The sequence below is a fragment of the Danio rerio genome, chromosome 24, assembly GCF_049306965.1.
Source record: "Danio rerio strain Tuebingen ecotype United States chromosome 24, GRCz12tu, whole genome shotgun sequence".
In the NCBI taxonomy this organism is placed as follows: Eukaryota; Metazoa; Chordata; class Actinopteri; order Cypriniformes; family Danionidae; genus Danio; species Danio rerio.
In genome coordinates, this window is record NC_133199.1 from 44,120,001 (window position 1) to 44,138,192 (window position 18,192).

Here is an 18,192-nt window from a genome sequence, read left to right on the forward strand (position 1 = left end):
GGCGCGGGTTTCCTCCGGGTGCTCCGGTTTCCCCCACAGTCCAAACACATGTGTGAATGAGTGTGGATGGGTGTTTCCCAGTAGTGGGTTGCAGGTGGAAGGGCATCCGCTGTGTAAAACATATGCTGGAATAGTTGGCGGTTCATTCCACTGTGGCGACCCCTGATAAATAAGGCACTAAGGGACTGAAGGAAAATGAATTAATGAACAAGAATACAAATTAAATGAGAAATAAAAAAGTAATAATTTCAAAATAAGAAAAACTACAAAAAATAAAATAAATGATTAAACAAAACAGAACTCTAAATGCGAAATACAATATTAAAAACCATTTAGATTTTAATTTCTTCATTTTTAAACATGAGACCTTAACACTTACTTTAGTAGGTGGCTGGCAAATAAGTGAATGTATAAATGGAGCAGGTTTGAGAGTGTAATGTGTCAAACTGGCAGAAATACACAGTGTATTTATTTCAATAAGCTGCTGCTGCAATGATTTGAAGTCATAATGCAATATTGATTGAGTTTTTTCCAGTAATTATTGCAGCCCTACTTTCACACGTCTGCCTGCTGAATCTGGGGTGAACTGCCTCTTTAACAGCACTGTTTAATCATCATGACACTGACAGGAGCACATTAAGTCACAAGGACGTCAGGTGTTTCAAATATTAAAGCGGTGGAAAAACCCTCAGGGGCCACACTTTCTGCATTCATAATTAATCTTTCATGATTTTTAATGGCACCTCGCACTGAATATTTCTTCATCGATCTGACTGATGTCCTCCAGCGACTTGAACCACTTTTATTGGCTTCTTATTAGACTGCGAACAGGCCTCAGCTCAGACAGATCTCCACTAACACTCTCCTCTCCATATGCACCGCACGCTTTAATTAAACTCCATCTTACAAGGACTCAGTAAGAAAAACAATGCTTGCTCACTTAGAATTTTTGTCTTATTTCTGGTCCAAATGTCTAAAAGTTCTTAAATCATTAGCATTTTTAGGCAAGCACAAAAACATTGTCTTGTTTTAGGAAATAATGAGTCAAAATTAAGTGAGTTACCCTTAAAACAAGCACAATAATTTACCAATGGTAGGGATGGAGCGATCCACCTGACTCACAATTCGATACAATTCATGGTACTAATCTCACGACTCACGATTTAGTCACGATTTTTTTAACAAAATTATTTGAAATAATAAAGGAGAAATGCCCTTTCATTTTTTTAAAATACTGCACATTTTTGCGATATATATATATATATATATATATATATATATATATATATATATATATATATCTTTTTTTTTGCCATAGCTAAATTGCTTTTGTAAAAAAAATTAAAGAAATAAAATTAAAAATACAACTAAAGAAGACTCATTAATATAAGCAAACTACCAGCCTGATCTCACAAGTAAACGTAAGTATTTTACGTTTTGTCAATTTATTGGCTAATTCGTACGAGATCATACGATTTTAAAAAAGGGGCGTGGCACCCAACCCCAACTGTCATTGGTGGAAGAAGAAATCGTACAAAATTGTACGAATTAGATCGTACGAATTCATACGAATTAGCCACTAATTCAAAAAGTTACGAATTGCCATGAGATTGCGTTGACTAATATTGTGACTGTGCTGAGATTTTACCTTTTTAAAAGAAGTATCTGCCACGCATATCTGTTTACTGGCAAAAGCTGATGTCTTTGCACATTTACAATGTCCCCTGCTGACGAAATAAATCTTTTACTGGGGACTGAGATGGCTGGTGTGGAGAGGAAAGTAGGGATGCACCGATATGGATTTTTTGGCTGGAATTGATAATCGATAACTCTTCAGATTTGAAGGCTGATAGCTGATATTTTTAGGCAGATAAATATAATTCTAAATGTTATATATAATAATAATAATAATAATAATAATAATAATAATAATAATAAGTCAACTTAATTCCTTCATGCTGCACCCCAGGCTCATTGGGATATGTACCTAGGTCTATGTTTCTTGGAACAGCAAAATACGTAACCGGAGGTACATCTGCCCGTAGTTTTTGTTTTTGCGAATCCACCAAAGGCCGCTGTGTACATTTTTTAAAGATCACAAATTTCTCTCGCGCTTCCTCTTCTCATATTTAGTTTTGAGCCTGTTGTTTTTCATTTAATTTATTTTTTCGCTTTTTGTTTTATCTGCTTTCTGGAACCGTTCTTCAACGGACTCGAACCCTGTCGTTGCGGTCAACTCAGCTCTACATCCCAAGTCTCAAGCAGTCAGCTGGTAGTACGATAAGAAAGAGAATCCATCGGTGGCATCACACCAGCCCATATCATTAATTTTAAAGATGAAATGCAGCCATACATACCTCTGGCTACATAAGTCATGCTCTTCAGAAATGTAGACAGGTGTACGTATTCATAATGAGTCTGTGTTGTTCATGTTACCCCAACACAAATCGACTGTGTGGAACTCTGCGTTTTCACAGTGTAGTTTCAGCAGTGTTTTTCAGAAAGTTTTCTCAGTGCTCTGCAGGTTTGCTGTGTTCTGTTTGTAGTGCGTGCGTGTGTGTGTGATTCTTCAGTCACGCTGTGAGTTCTGCCGTCTAAGAAAATAAAGTGAATCGAGGCTAAAGATCCCTCAGAGAACACAATAACCTCAGAGGATGAAAGCAAACTGGTGAGCTGAGCGCAGCGTTTGTCTGGAAGAGAGATTCTGAGTCTACAAACCACAGCAGTGAGCAGATCCACTGTTCCCTGATCAGTGTGAAGGAGTTTATAGCCCTGACTGAAAACAGTGGATAACAGTTGTCTTTTTGCTGACTTTAGACACAGATATGTGTTCATTAATAGCTTTAATAGGTGATTAAAGTTTATCATGTAGTAAAACTGAGCTATTTAAAACTTGCCGGAACTACTTTATTTGTGCGTTTATCTAAATATAAATAAACTGCCAGAACTACTTTAGCTGTGCATTTATCTATAAAAATAAAAAAACTGCTGGAACAATTTTAGCTGTGTGCTTATCTGAAAATAAAAAAAACCTACCAGAACTACTTTATCTGTGCACTTATCTGAAAATAAAAAACCTGCCAGAACTACTTTAGCTGTGCATTTATCTATAAAAATAAAAAAAAAACTGCTGGAACAACTTTAGCTGTGTGCTTATCTTAAAATAAAAAAACCTACCAGAACTACTTTATCTGTGCATGTATATATTTAAAAAAACGACTTAAAGTACTTTATCTGTGCACTTATCTCAAAATAAAAAACTCCCAGAACTATTTTAGTTGTGCATTTATCTGAAAATATTCAATCTGCCAGAAGTACTTTAGCTGTGCACTTATCTAAAAACAAAAAAACCTGACGGAACTACTTTATCTGTGCGTTTAGCTGAAAAAAAAAAACTACTGGAACTACTTTATTTGTGTGCTTATCTGAAAATTTGTTAAAAACCTGCTGGAACTACTTTATCTGTGTGCTTATCTGAAAAAAAAACCACCGGAACTACTTTATCTTTGCACTTATCTGACAGTAAAAAAAAACCTACCAAAACTACTTTATCTGTGCACTTATCTGAAAATAACAAACCTGCCGGAACTACTTTGTCTATGTGTTTATTTAAAATAACAAAAACTGCCGGAACTACTTTATCTGTGCATTTATCTGAATATAACAAACCTGCTAGAACTATTTTATCTTAAAATAAAAAGCCTGCTGGAACTACTTTATCTGTGCTTATCCAAACATCTTAAAATGATCATCAGCCAATCAGAATCAAGCATTCAGCAGACAATGCATAGTATAAACCTTATACATATAATTTGTGTGTTACTGTATGTTCCAAATGCATGACCTAAAACTGTCTAGATGTAAAACATGTGATCAAACTCCACAATTGTCAATTAGCATAAACACTTAACCAGCGGGAGGTTTACAGTTATGAAGTGAGTTTCTAGTCAGAGCCAATGCAAATATTACTGCTTGCAAATCAGCGGCTGTATAAACACAGTATATGCTCATTCCAGAACTATACTGTGGTAAATAATCTGTCCAACTAAACTCTTCACATTAGCTTCTTGTGTTGTTGTTTTGACCATATACGGGCATTCGGCATGTTGACTACAGTGTGGAGATATTCAAGCCATCTGCCCGTGTGCTTTTTGACCATTTTTGACATAATCTCATGAATTAACGTCGCTTTGATGTTTGCCTGAATGATATAAAGCAGAAACATCAAACCATTAAGAGGAAATTCCTCCCGTATTTACAGGGAAGCATTTCTGAACTTTAATCATCTTTAATAATGACCACCAGAGTCGAACACGTTTAGTTTCCTGGAAGTTTTCAAGAGTAATCGCTTTATGTTCATTTTATTCACTGCTATGATGTATTCTTAAAAATTGGAAACATGTATGGCTTTTCTCACATCATTTAGAATTAAATTGAATGCATTGCAAATCAGCTATTTATATAGTTTAATATCATATACACTCCGGCCACTTTATTAGGTACACCTATCCGACTGCTCGTTAACGCAAATTTCTAATCAGCCAATCACATGGCAGCAACTCAATGCATTTAGGCATGTAGACATGATCAAGACGATCTGCTGCAGTTCAAAGCGAGCATCAGAATGGGGAAGAAAGGGGATTTAAGTGGCTTTGAAAGTGTCATGGTTGTTGGTGCCAGACGGGGTGGTCTGAGTATTTCAGAAACGGCTGATCTACTGGGATTGTCACGCACAACCATCTCTAGGGTTTACAGAGAAAAGTCCCATAAAAAGGGAAATGTCCAGTGAGCGGCAGTTCTGTGGCCACAAATGCCTTGTTGATGCCAGAGGTCAGAGGAGAATGGCCAGACTGGTTCCAGCTGATAGAAAGGCAACAGTAACTCAAATAAGCACTCGTTACAACCGAGCTCTGCAGAAGAGCATCTCTGAACACACAACACGTCCAACCTTGAGGCGGATGGGCTACAGCAGCAGAAGAGCACACCGGGTGCCGCTCCTGTCAGCTAAGAACAGGAAACTGAGGCTACAATTCACACAGACTCACCAAAACTGGACAGCAGAAGATTGGAGAAACGTTGCCTGCTCTGATGAGTCTCCATTTCTGCTGACACATTCGGATGGTCTGGTCGGAATTGGGCATCAACAACATGAAAGCATGGATCATCCTGCCTTGTATCAGCGGTTCAGGCTGGTGGTGGTGGTGTAATGGTGTGGGGGAGATTTTCTTTGGGTCCATTAGTACCAATTGAGCATCAACGCCACAGCCTACCTGAGTATTGCTGCTGACCATGTCCATCCCTTTATGAGCACAGTGTCTCCATCTTCTGATGGCTACTTCCAGCAGGATAATACGCCATATTCTAAAGCTTGAATCATCTCTGACTGGTTTCTTGAACATGACAATGAGATCACTGTACTCAAATGGCCTCCACAGTCACCAGTTCTCAATCCATTAGAGCAGCTTTGGGATGTGGTGGAACGGGAGATTGGCATCATGGATGTGCACCCCATAAATCTGCAGCAGTGATGCTATCATGTCAATATGGAGCAAAATCTCTGAGGAATATTTCCAGTAGCTTGTTGAATCTCTGCCATGAAGGATTAAGGCAGTTTGGAAGGCTAATGGAGGTCCTACCTGGTACTAGAAAGGTGTACCTAATAAAGTGGCCAGTGAGTGTAGATGCTTGTATTTGAGTTTTGGTAATTTCACAATCACAGAATATTCAAAATATTTAACACCATAATCCCAATATCATTATGTACTACTATAGAATGCTCCATTAGTTAATGCATTTACTAGCATTAACTAAGTATGAATAATCTGGTAAAGCATTCATTAATCATAGCTTATCGTTAACTAATGAATTAATAAATACAAAGTTTCTAACATTAGTTAATGCACTGTGGGTTAACATGAGCTAACATGAACCTAAATAGCATTATTTAACTTGAACAAACATAAATAAATACAGTAATACATGTAATACTAGTTTGTTCATGTTAATAATTGCATAAACTAATTGGTTATTTTATTTTACATGCTGTATCATAAATTGAATGTAAGGACTAAATTAAAAATGCTTAATAATAAACTATGATTTTGCACTAATATTTGTTATGCATCACAACAGTTAGTAAAGTGTTTAATCCAATTGCGCTGGAAGTTTATGTGCAATTAAAGTATGAACGTACGCCTGATGCAGTAACATTGTGCTGTAGAAGCAGCAGATGTGAGAGCAGTGAGGGTTGTGAACGCCTCTGACAGGGTAAACTGCAGTATTTCTTGAGCTCTGGCTGTGCTTTGAGCTCGTGCTGCTGCTCTTAAATGAGTTGATAATGTCGGTGTGAGTGAAACAGCCCTGGAGACCGTACATCTTCTCACCTCGCTGTGCTTTAACAAGAGCTGGAGCGCAGGAGATGACGACTGCTGCACTGGAGCTTTATATAGACTGGCTTTTCCCAATTTTCACCTTTGCTTTTAGTTACTGCGGTTCAGAGTCAGCTGAGGAGCAAGAGCTCTTCAGTACAGGGGCCGTTTAGGGAAGCTTTCTTTCTGCATTAATAGCGCAATCAGTCTCAACTTAAGGCTGTATGTTTGATTGGCCGCTGACAGCACGGGCTTGACCAATGAGATTAGGGGGTGTGGCTTGTGTTTGCTTGCTTTTACTTTGTTTAATGGGTTTGTTGCTGATTTAAAATTGCTTAAAATCATTTCAACCGTTCATCCATCTATTCACACATCCATCAGTCAAAACCTCCCCTGATCCTTCCATCTATATATCATTCTACTGCAATCCAATAATCAGTCCCTTATTCCTTCCCTCCATCCATTCATCATTCTATTCATCAGCCAGCCATCCATCCAACAAGCAATATCTCACTCCTTCACTCCATCCATCCATTTGTTCATCCACCCATCCATCTATCCATTCACACATGCTTCAGTCAATTCCTCCCTCCATCCATCCGTTCATCATTCATTCATTCATCCATCCATCCATTCATACATCCGTCCGTCCGTCCGTCCGTCCGTCCATCCATCCATTCATCATTTAATCACTGACCCATCCATCCATCCATCCATCCATCCAACAGTCAATTCCTCACTTCATCCCTCCATCCATCCATCCATTTATCATTCTATTGCCCATCCATCCATCCATCATTCTATTGCCCATCCATCTTTCCATCCATCCATCTATTACTGGCTCATTAATTCATCTAACCAACAGTCAGTTCCTTACTCCATCCATCATCCATCCATCCATTTATAACTATATTACCCATCCATTCTATCCGTTTATCCACCCATCAATCCAACAATCTCTTACCCCTTCCACCAATTAATAAATTTGTCCATCCATCCATCCATCCATCCGTCCATCCATCCATCCATCCATCCATCTATCTATCTGTCCATCTATCCCTCCATCCATCCATCCACCCACCCATCCATCCATTCATTCATTCTTCTTTTATTCTCCATCCATCCATTGTTCTATCATTTTATCTATCCATCCATCCAGCCAGCCAGCCATCCACCCACCCATCCAACTATACATCCATCCATCCATCCAGAAACCCACCGACCCATCCAACCATCCATCCATCCATATTTAATTGAGTTGTTTTCCTAATTTTAGATGATTGATTGACTGTTGTTCTTGTGTAAATCTCTGTCTGAGTATACTGTAGCTCATCTAATATTTGTCTGGTCCTCCTGGTGTCCGCAGTGGGTTCAGAGCGGGTTCAGGGTGGGTGTGTTTGATCTCGTCCTGCAGTGAGAAGGCCAAGGGTGGCATTTCTCGCTCCACTGCAGTTTTTGTGTCAGACTCTCAAAGGCTAATTACCCAGCTCATCACGGTGGGCTCGACAGGACCTCTTCTGAGAGCGGAGCACATCAATTATGTATTTCACAAGTATGAGATGAGACTCTGCTCAGATTTGGTGTGTGTTTCTCTGCGGTGGGTCTCCCCCCTCGTGTTTGACTACAGGTGGATGTTTCAACAAGCCTGACTCATGCAATTATCCTGCATTTTCAGCAGGATCTCTGGGTCAAACTCATCAGCAGCACTTCTCTGAATCGATTGCTGCTTATGATTCATTATTGTATGAAGGGGAATCATGAGGAATCAAACCATTTAGGATGTGACTTTCTTTTGCACTGTAAAAAATATTTTGAATATAAAAGAAACTTTTTTTTTTTTTTTTACTTTTACTTTATTATTATTATTTATTGTTTTAAAATATACCAGCAATTACTGAGAGAAAATATATGCAATTATATTGGATGTAATATAACATATGGGGTCCAATTGAAAATAATATTTCTAAAGGTGTATTTACGTATAGATTTAAGCAACAACCGTAATAATAATGAAAAAAATAATTATGATTATATTATTATTATTATTATTAATAATAATAACAATAATAATAATAATAATAATAATAATAATAATAATAATAATAATAATAATAATAATAATAATAATAATATGAATATGAATATGAATAATGAATAATAATAATGAATAATGAATAATCATAAAAATACCTATATATATAATTGGAATTAGCATTATTTGCATAATATTTTATTCATTTAATATATATATATATATACTGTATATATATATATATATATATATATATATATATATATATATATATATATATATATATACACACACACACACACACACACACACACACACACACTGGCCTCTTTATTAGGTACACCTGTCCAACTGCAGTTCAGAGCGAGCATCATAATGAGGAAGAAATGTGATTTAAGTGACTTTAAGTGAAGAGAATGGTCCGACAAAGAGGAAATATCCAGTGAGCGACAGTTCTGTGGACGCAAATGCCTTGTTGATGCCAGAGGTCAGAGGAGAATGGCCAGACTGGTTCCAGCTGATAGAAAGGCAACAGTAACTCAAATAAGCACTCGATACAACCGAGCTCTGCAGAAGAGCATCTCTGAACACACAACACGTCCAACCTTGAGGCGGATGGGCTACAGCAGCAGAAGAGCACACCGGGTGCCGCTCCTGTCAGCTAAGAACAGGAAACTGAGGCTACAATTCACACAGACTCACCAAAACTGAACAATAGAAGATTGGAGAAACGTTGCCTGCTCTGATGAGTCTCCATCTCTGCTGACACATTCGGATGGTCAGATCAGAATTTGGTGTCAAAAAATTGAAAAGCATGGATCCATCCTGCCTTGTATCAGCGGTTCAGGCTGCTGGTGGTGGTGTAATGGTGTGGGGGAGATTTTCTTGTTTCATTAGCACCAATTGAGCATGGTGTCAACACCACAGCCTACCTAACCATTGTTGCTATATTTCCAGTACCTTGTTTAATCTATCCCACTACTGATTAAGGCAGTTCTGAAGGCAAAAGGGGGTCAAACCCAGTACTAGTAAGGTGTACCTAATAAAGTGGCCGTTTTGTCAGTTTGTATGTATATGTTTATATGTGTATGTATGTGTGTGTATATTTACACACACACACACACACACACACACACACACACACATATATATATATATATATGCATACAAACTGTGCACACTGTTTTAACATAAAGAATGCATAATGTTATCAAATGATAAGTTTGTACAATTAAATGTCCATCCACAAGTAGGATAATAAGAAAGAAAATAGAACACTAAATGCATAGCAACAACATGGCAATCAGTCTTTTTGCACATTAAAATATGATATTGTATTGTTTTATTTTCATGTTGTTTCTTGAAAACAGTAAAAGCAAAAAGTATAGGTCTGGTCATTTTTGGTGCGTTATCAGTGCAGTCGTGGTTGCTTTAGCGTTTCTCTTCGGGGCTGTCATACTAATAATTCATTCTTCTTAAGTTTATTTTTGCAGAAGTGAGCTGGGTTTAAATAAGGATCATCCACGCCTGCTGACTGTAATGATGAGTACAACAGAACTATTCTTAGTAACTCGTTTCCTGTAGACTGAAGTCTCGTCAGCTAAATCTGCAACATGCTTTTCTCACACTTATATATTTTTGCAAAATCGTCCAAATGCTAATGCACCGCTTAAATGTTGGAACCGTTTCCTATCTCTGGCTGTCTGAGGGAATTTCTGCCGACTTGTGTTTTTGTGTTGCTTTTTTTTTTGTATGCTGTCTGCAGAAATAATGCTCAAAAATAGACATTTCTCACAGTTCACATTGCGCTGAGCTCTCCTGTTAGGAAATGTCGTGCAGGAGCGTTCTGCAGAAACTCTTCCCAGTCCACAGCTGAATAATCAATCAATATTTATGATTTTATAAGTCGTGTTCATTGGCAGAATGCTGTAGTGGAGGAAAACTGCGCAGGAGTCTTGATGTCCTGTAAATCTTGACGTGTGGTATTGTTGGCTGTGTGAACACTTGACAGCTGTCTTCACTGTTCTCTGCTCCGTCTGGAAAGCACCGCGGTAAACACAGTGTGTCATTCAGCTCTGCATGCAGACACTCGCAGAAACAAACATCCAAACGGGGGAATCCTGAAGAACCGTTCAGGTGGCACAGTGGAGAGAATAGAGAGATTTCTGCTTTCTTCTGCAAACGTGTCTACTTTCTAGCTGAGCTGCTGAAGCCTCTTTTAAAAAGATGAATATTCATTACCTAGTAAGATATTTAGTACGTCATAACAGCATAACATCCAACTGCAACTGCTTCTGCTATCATCCATAGTGCTCATGACACCTTATTTCACTGCTTTTGGAAATGCTTTAATGAAATGTAAAACTGAAAAAGGAATTAAAGCACAGACATTTTAATCAGACAGAAATCATGTTTAGAAATATGGTCTTTTTACTCATCTATCCATCCTTCCATCTATCTTTCCATTAATCCATCCATCCATCCATCTATCCTTCTGGCTTTTTTGTGTGGCTATCTGTTCATCCACCCTTCCATCTTTTCATTCATCCATCTATCTGGCCATCCATCCATCCAATTTTCCATCCATTCATTCTTCCAATAATTCGTGAATTGGGCTTTCTGTTTGGCCATGTGTCCATCTGTTCCTCCATCCATCCGTTTATCTGGCTTTCTGTCTGGCTGTCTGTCCATCCATCCATTCATTAACCCGTCCACCAATCCATCCATCTAGCCATCCATCTATTTGACTTTCTCTTTTGCCATACATCCATCCATTCATCCATCTATCCATCCATTTTTCCATCCATCCATCTGGCTTTCTGTTTAGCCATCTGTTCATCTGTCCTTTCATCCATCCACCCTTCCATCAATCCATCCATCTATTCATCCATCCATCTATTTTGCTTTCTCTCTGGCCATCCATCCATCTTATCCATTAATTTTTCTATCCATCCATCCTTCCATCCATCCATACATACATACATCCATTTATCTGGCTTTCTTTTTAGCCATCTGTCCATCCGTCCTTTCATCCATCCATCCATCCGTCTGTCCATGCATTAATCTGACTTTCTGTCTGGCTATCTGTTCATCCATACATCCATCCATCCATCCATTGCTCTGGCTTTCTTTCTGGCTATCTTTCCATCCATCTATCCATCCATTTTTCCATCTATCTATTCTTCTATCCATCCATCTATCTGGCTTTCTGTTTGGCTATCCATCCATCCATCCATCCATCCATCCATTCACCCTTCCATCAATCCATCAATCTATCTGGCTTTCTCTCTGGCCATCCATCCATTTTTCCGTCCATCCATTTATCTGGCTTTCTATTTAGTCATCTGTCCATCCGTCCTTTCATCCGTCCATCCATCCATCCATCCACCCATCAATTTATCTGGCTTTCTGTCTGGCTATCTGTCCATCCATCCATCCATCCTTCAATCATCCATTAATCTGACTTTCTGTCTGGCTATCTGTCCATCCATCCATCCATCCGTCCATCCATGCAGCTTTCTCGCTGGCCATCCATCCATCTATCTATCTATCCATTTTTCGATCTATTCATTCTTCCATTCATCCATCTATCTGGCTTTTTTGTTTGGCCATCCATCCATTCTTCCATCCTTTAATCCGTCCATCCATTCATTTGCCTTTCTGTCTGGCTATACATCCATCCATCCATCCATCTGGCTTCATCTTTGCCCATCCATCCATCTACCCATCCATTTTTGCATCTATTAATTTTTTCATCCATCCATCTGGCTTTCTGTTTGGCAGTCCATCCATCCATCTATCCATCTTGCTTTCTGTCTGGCCATCCATCCACCCATCTATTTATTTATCTATCTGGCTTCTTCACTGGCCATCCATCCATCTATCCATCCATTTTCTATCCATTCATCTATCTGGCTTTCTGTTTGGCTATCCTTCCATCCTCTTGTGATATTGTGCATTAGCCAGATGAACATCCTTTTTCATTTCAAACTTTTCCCCCTACTGAGGAATTGCAGTTTAAAAGCCTTACATGAGATCTGAGGACAGACAAAACGAAGCCAGCGTCCCGGGTCACATTACATCTCAGAGGCTCATTAAATCATAAAGCCGAGCGGACGGATGCATACATACGCACATGCTGTACGAGGGCTTTCCTGGCACGAGAATTGATGGTGCCGTACAGCTGCTGCGCTGGGATCAGAGCGCCAGAACCAATTACAGCTGATCAAGTGTAGAGGATCAACCGAGGGGAGGGGGAAACACATCGAGAGGGAAGACCAAAAGAAAAGGAGGAACGAGAGAGCAGAAGGAGGAAGGTGAGGAGAGAGCAACTCAAGTGGCTGCAGACATTCGCTCAGTGACAGCGGAGCAGCTATTTTAAAAGCAGTTTCGCCAACAGGAGGGGAGGGAACTTGAGAGTTTTCAGAGAGCGACTGTGCAGTTTGACTGTGGCAGCGCTTCAGGGACAGACAGCGGCGCTCCAGCTGCTCCCGAACGCCCGTCTGCGCCTGCCCCAACCGCAGCTTCACACCGGGGTCGTGGCCGTGCTGGCACGTGGGGCGGACGGGCTGGCCCGGGATGGCCGCTGCGATGCCCGCTACGATGCCCGCTGTTCGGGGGGAAGTGAGCAGATGATGAGCGAGATGTCGTTCAGCGGGCGAGACAGTATCCCGCAGGATGGGGCGCCGGGAAGCAGGAACGCCCGGGTCAAGCGGGCCGTGCGGATATCCAGCATCGTCGCGCAGGAGGTCAGTGTGCTCAGGTCACTGTTGTCTATAAAGGGGTCAAAGCAATGCAAGTTGAAAAATAAAGGAGTTTTGGGTTCTAAGTGAAGAGGAAAGAGGAGTTTGTCAGGTTTTTGAATCAGGAGTTTTTTTATTTCAACCATGCAAGTTTGAAATGAAAAGGAAGCAATGTTGCATAATGTGTCAGTATTAGAATGAGATCTGTTTTTTAACGCTGTTGCAGGTTGGACATTTAGAATGAGTTTGTTCAATCAATGCATGTTGGAATTGAAAAGAAAACAATGTTGCAAAATGGTTTAGAATGAGTTCTGTTTTATCAGTTTTTTTAATAATGCAGTTTGGAAATTTAGGATGAGTTTTCTGGAATGAGGAGTCTGGAATGAGTGGAATGAGTATTATTGTTATTCTTTTTTATTCAAACGATGCAAGTTTGAAATGAAAAAGGAAACAATGTTGCAAAATGTTTCAGTTTTGGAATGAATTCTATTTTTATCATTGTTGTTTTTAAACAACGCAAGTTAGACATTAAAAGAAAATAATGTTGCAAAATGTGTCACTTTCAGAATGTTTTATTTCCTTATTTTGTATTTAAATTATGCGAGTTGAAAATGAAGTGGAATCAATGTTGTAAACTGTGAATATTAGAATGAGTTCTGTTTTTATCATTATTACAGGTTGGAAATTAAGAATGAGTGTGTTCGATCAAAGCAAGTGGGAAATGAAAAGAAAACAATGATGCTTAATGTTGCCGAATGAGTTTTATTTTTTATCTTTTTTTTTCAAATTCTGGAACTTGTACATTTAGAATTGTTGTGTTCTGGAGGATGAGTGAAATGAGTAGTATTTTATTCCTTTTTATTCAGTCAATGTTATGCGAGTTAGTAATGAAAAAGAAACAATGTTGCAAATTGTGTCAGTTTTAGAGTTCTATTATTGTTCTTCTTGCAGGTTGGAAATTAGGAATGAGTGTGTTCAATCAATGCAAATTGGAAATGAAAAGGAAACAATGTTGCAAAATGTTTTAGAATGAGTTCTGTTTTTATCATAATTTTTTTTGTCAAATAATTGGCAATTATATAATAAGTCGTACATTTACAATGAGCGTGTTCTGGACTGAGAATATTTGGAATGAGTATAATTTTTATTCCTTTTTATTCAAACAATGCAAGTTTGAAATAAAAAGGTAACAATGTTGCATAATGTGTCAGTTTTAAAATCAGTTCTGTTTTATCGTTCTTGCAAGTTGGAAATTTAGATTGAGTGTGTCAGGTTCCAAGTAATGCAAGTTGGACATGAAATGGAAACAATGTCGCAAAATGTGTCATTATTAGAACGAGTTGTGTTGTTACATCCCTTCCGTTTCTTTTTTATGGTCATAGGGGAACGAAAAGGAACACATTAAGCCAGCTGTAATTACATCACGTGACAGATCTTACCTATTACCTCTCCTCCGTCTAGAATAATACACAGATAAGATGTTCACACTCCAGTTCTCCAGCTTCTCAAGTTAATCAAACAATGATGGATCAAAGCAAATGGGGGAAAAACACACAAAACAAATGTCAAACACAACTCAAGTTCACACGAAACGCCGGTTATTACGAACTGATGCAGCATTTTCCTTATAGCGTGTCCCACCATTCTGCAGCACAACGATTGAAGTGTGCTCAATGGCATCATCGCACGTCAGTCCATGTCCTAAATGATTGAAATCCAACACAGCCTACCCACATATGCCATAAACACAAAACAAAACCAACAAAAGCACAGTCCCCAAACTGTATAACGTCTTAGACGTAGCATCTGTTTTTATCATTCTTGCAGGTTGGAAACTAGGAATAAGTGTGTTCAATCAATGCAAGTTGGAAATGAAAAGAAAACAATGTTGCAAAATGTTTTAAAACGAGTTTTATTTTATCATATTTTTTTTTGTTTTTGTCAAATAATGGAAGTTGTAAATTTACAATGAGTCTGTTAGATTGTGAAAATGTGGAATCGTAACCTCAGAATTAAAGGTTCTATCTGACATTATTGTCAAAGTGAGTTATTGACATATTCTTTTTAAATGGCAACTTATTTACATTATGGGATGTTTTTTATAAGTTGTTTACATTTTAAAACTTTTTTTTTTACTAAACAAATGTTACACACATAGGGCCCTATCATACACCCGGCGCAATGTTGCGCAAGGCGCAACGCAATAGTTGTTTGCTAGTTTCAGCTCGGCGCAAGAGTCGTTTTGATGTTTTGCGCTATGCTGTTTAAATAGCAAATGCATTTGCGCTCATTTGTGCGCCCATAGGCGTTTTGCTCTAAAAAGGAGGAGTGTTGAGGTGCATTGCTGGCGCGTTGCTATTTTGAGAAACTATAATAGATTTTTCATTAGACCAGAACAAGGCCAGTCTATTGTCCAACGCAGAGCGCGTTAGTTGTGCGCCTCGCTTACACACTGCTTAATACACACAAGATGTAAAGCAATACACAAATATCTTTACATATAAAAAAGAATTAAACGTTTTCAGTTCATTCAAAACAATTTGCTTTTGTATCATTTTATTATTATTGTATTATTTATTATATCCATATTTATATTTGTTTTATTAAAAACAAGCTTAGATTTACCCACCAGGTTTTAGACCGTATAGGGTTGTTTGACCACACTTCGTTATTTTTGTTAATTTATTAGTTTGCTGGAAATTAGAGCTGAATTTAGAAATAGTTTTGAAATCTTTGCGCTTAACAAGCTAAATAAATTTTTTATAGGCTAATGGATGTCTGTGCGTACAAGGTTTCCCTATCCACGAGAGTGAAAGTGAAAGTAGATAATGAGGAGGCTCATCTCTCATTCTCGCGCTGCAGATGCTCTGTTTAACTGTTTTCTTGCTAATGAAACGCTCAGTTTTTATATATATATATAACTCATTAAGAAAATAAGCTCTACTCTTTTAGACCCTTTTAGAATGCAGATAGAACCTTATGATTCCAAGGTGACAGAATGAGTGTTATTTTATTCCTTTTTTATTCAAACAATGCAACTTTGAAATGAAAAGGAAACAATGTTGCATAATGTGTCAGTTTTCGAATGAATTCTATTATTATCATTCTTTTTTTTCTTCTTTTTTTTTTGCAAAAAACGCACGTTGGATATCAAAGGAAACAATGTTGCAAGATGTGTCAGTTTTGGAATGAGATTTATTTTTATCATGTCATTATCATTATCACAGCCATATCACCCTGCAGCCCAAGACCGGTTACTCACTGAAGCTAAGCAGGGCTGAGCCTGTTCAGTACCTGGATGGGAGACCACTAGGGAACACTAGGTTGCTGTTGGAAGTGGTGTTAGTGAGGCCAGCAGGGGGCGCTCAACCTGGGGTCTGTGTGAGTCCTAATGCCCCAGTAAAAGTGAAGAGGAGTCTACACTGTCGGTGGGCGCTGTCTTTCAGATGAGACGTTAAATCGAGGTCCTGACTCTCTGTGGTCATTAATAACCCCATGGCACTTCTCGTGAAAGAGCAGGGGTGTAACCCCGGTGTCCTGACCAAAGTCCCTCTATCGGCCCTCTATCATGGCCTCCCAATCATCCCCTTCCACTGAATTGGCTCTACCACTGTCTCTCCACTCCACCAATAGCTGGTGTGTGGTGAGCGCACTGGTGCTGTTGTCCTGTGGCAGCTGTCGCATCATCCAAGTGGATGCTGCACACTGGTGGTGGTGTGGAGAGACCCCCCCCCCCCCCCCCCCTCATGATTGTTAAGCGCTTTGGGTGTATGGCCATACATAATAAATGTGCTATATAAATACACATTACATTACATCATACCTGTTTTTAAGTAATGCATGTTGGACGTCAGGAATGGGTGTTTTTTGGAGTGAGGATCAGGGAAATTAGTTTCAAATTTATTGCTTTTTATTCAATCAATCCAAGTTTGAAATGAAAATGAAACAATGTTGCAACACGTATCGGAATGAGATCTATTTCATTATTTGTTAATAATGCAAGTTGGAAATAAAGGGAATCAATGATGCAAGCTGTATTGAATCAACAAGCAACTCTGCAGAAGACGATGTGTAATTGTCAGCTCAGTTTAGTGTTTGTTTAGTTCAGTAATGTTGCAAATCTTACATTTTATTATATACAGTGTATACAGACCACTTTAAAATGATCTGTTTCTCAAGATTTTCTGGATTTATTAGGTATAAATATTAATATTTTGTTTTTTAAAGGTCTAGCCTAGCATTAATGCCTGCTCACTTTCCATGCTTCCGTTTCCTCTCTCACCGCTTTCGGTGCCCCCTCCTCCTCTCAGCAAGCTGAGGTCGCGTAGCTTCTCCCGCAAAACATCCCTAATGTTGTTTTTGTGGAAGTAAGACTCGTGTAGCGTAGCATGGTGGTACACGAGGACATCTGGTGTTCTGGTGTCCGTATGTTGTGTAGGACAGGCCACAACATAGAAATAGCACCATTTTGGATCTGGAGCGGCCGTTGCGAGCGACCGCCGCGCCGCCATCTTGATATTCTTCCAAGTTTCTGATACAAATATTTTTACAAAAATCATAAATGTTTTAATTTGTGAGGGTTATTCCACCATTTAAGGGTTTCTTAGCTGCATTTTCTTAACAAATCATCATTTCTTAAATCAGCATAAACTCATCTGACAATTTGACCATGCAAACATCCTCATTTGAAAGACATTTCATGATTAGTTTACAGCATAACGCAAGGAATAGGTTTTGCTCAAACATTTTTAAATGGATGTTGTTTGGATTAGTTTATAAGAACTGCTTCAGAAGACTTGTATGTATTAGATGTGCTGTATATTTTAGCAGAGCGACATTTAATCATGAGCTGAATTCAGATCCAGCAGTTCTTCAGCTCAGTTTAGTTCAATATTGATTCAGTTGAGTTCAATAATACTCAGTGCTGAAGAGTTAACAAGCTGAATCCAGCTATGAGCAGCTCTACAGGAGGCCGTTTATTCATTATTCAGCGTCATTGATTCAGTTCAATAATGTCCATGTTGCTGTCATTGTTCAGCTCAAATGTTGT

At 38.7% G+C, this 18,192-nt stretch overlaps 1 protein-coding gene across 8 annotated transcripts in view; it reads left to right on the top strand.

Annotated features, from left to right (window-relative positions):
• Window positions 1-18,192, top strand: part of kcnh2b (potassium voltage-gated channel, subfamily H (eag-related), member 2b) — a 320,637-nt gene that overhangs the window by 219,199 nt on the left and 83,246 nt on the right. The window contains exon 1 of one of the 8 annotated variants that reach the window (XM_073941228.1): window positions 12,662-13,148. The exons of 6 other annotated variants lie outside the window; for them this stretch is intronic. In XM_073941228.1, the coding sequence (XP_073797329.1) occupies window positions 13,032-13,148 (117 nt within the window). In that variant the 5' untranslated portion in view covers window positions 12,662-13,031. Of the gene's footprint in view, window positions 1-12,661; window positions 13,149-18,192 lie in introns of those variants that run through there. One more of the 8 variants, XM_073941227.1, reaches the window with a different exon arrangement.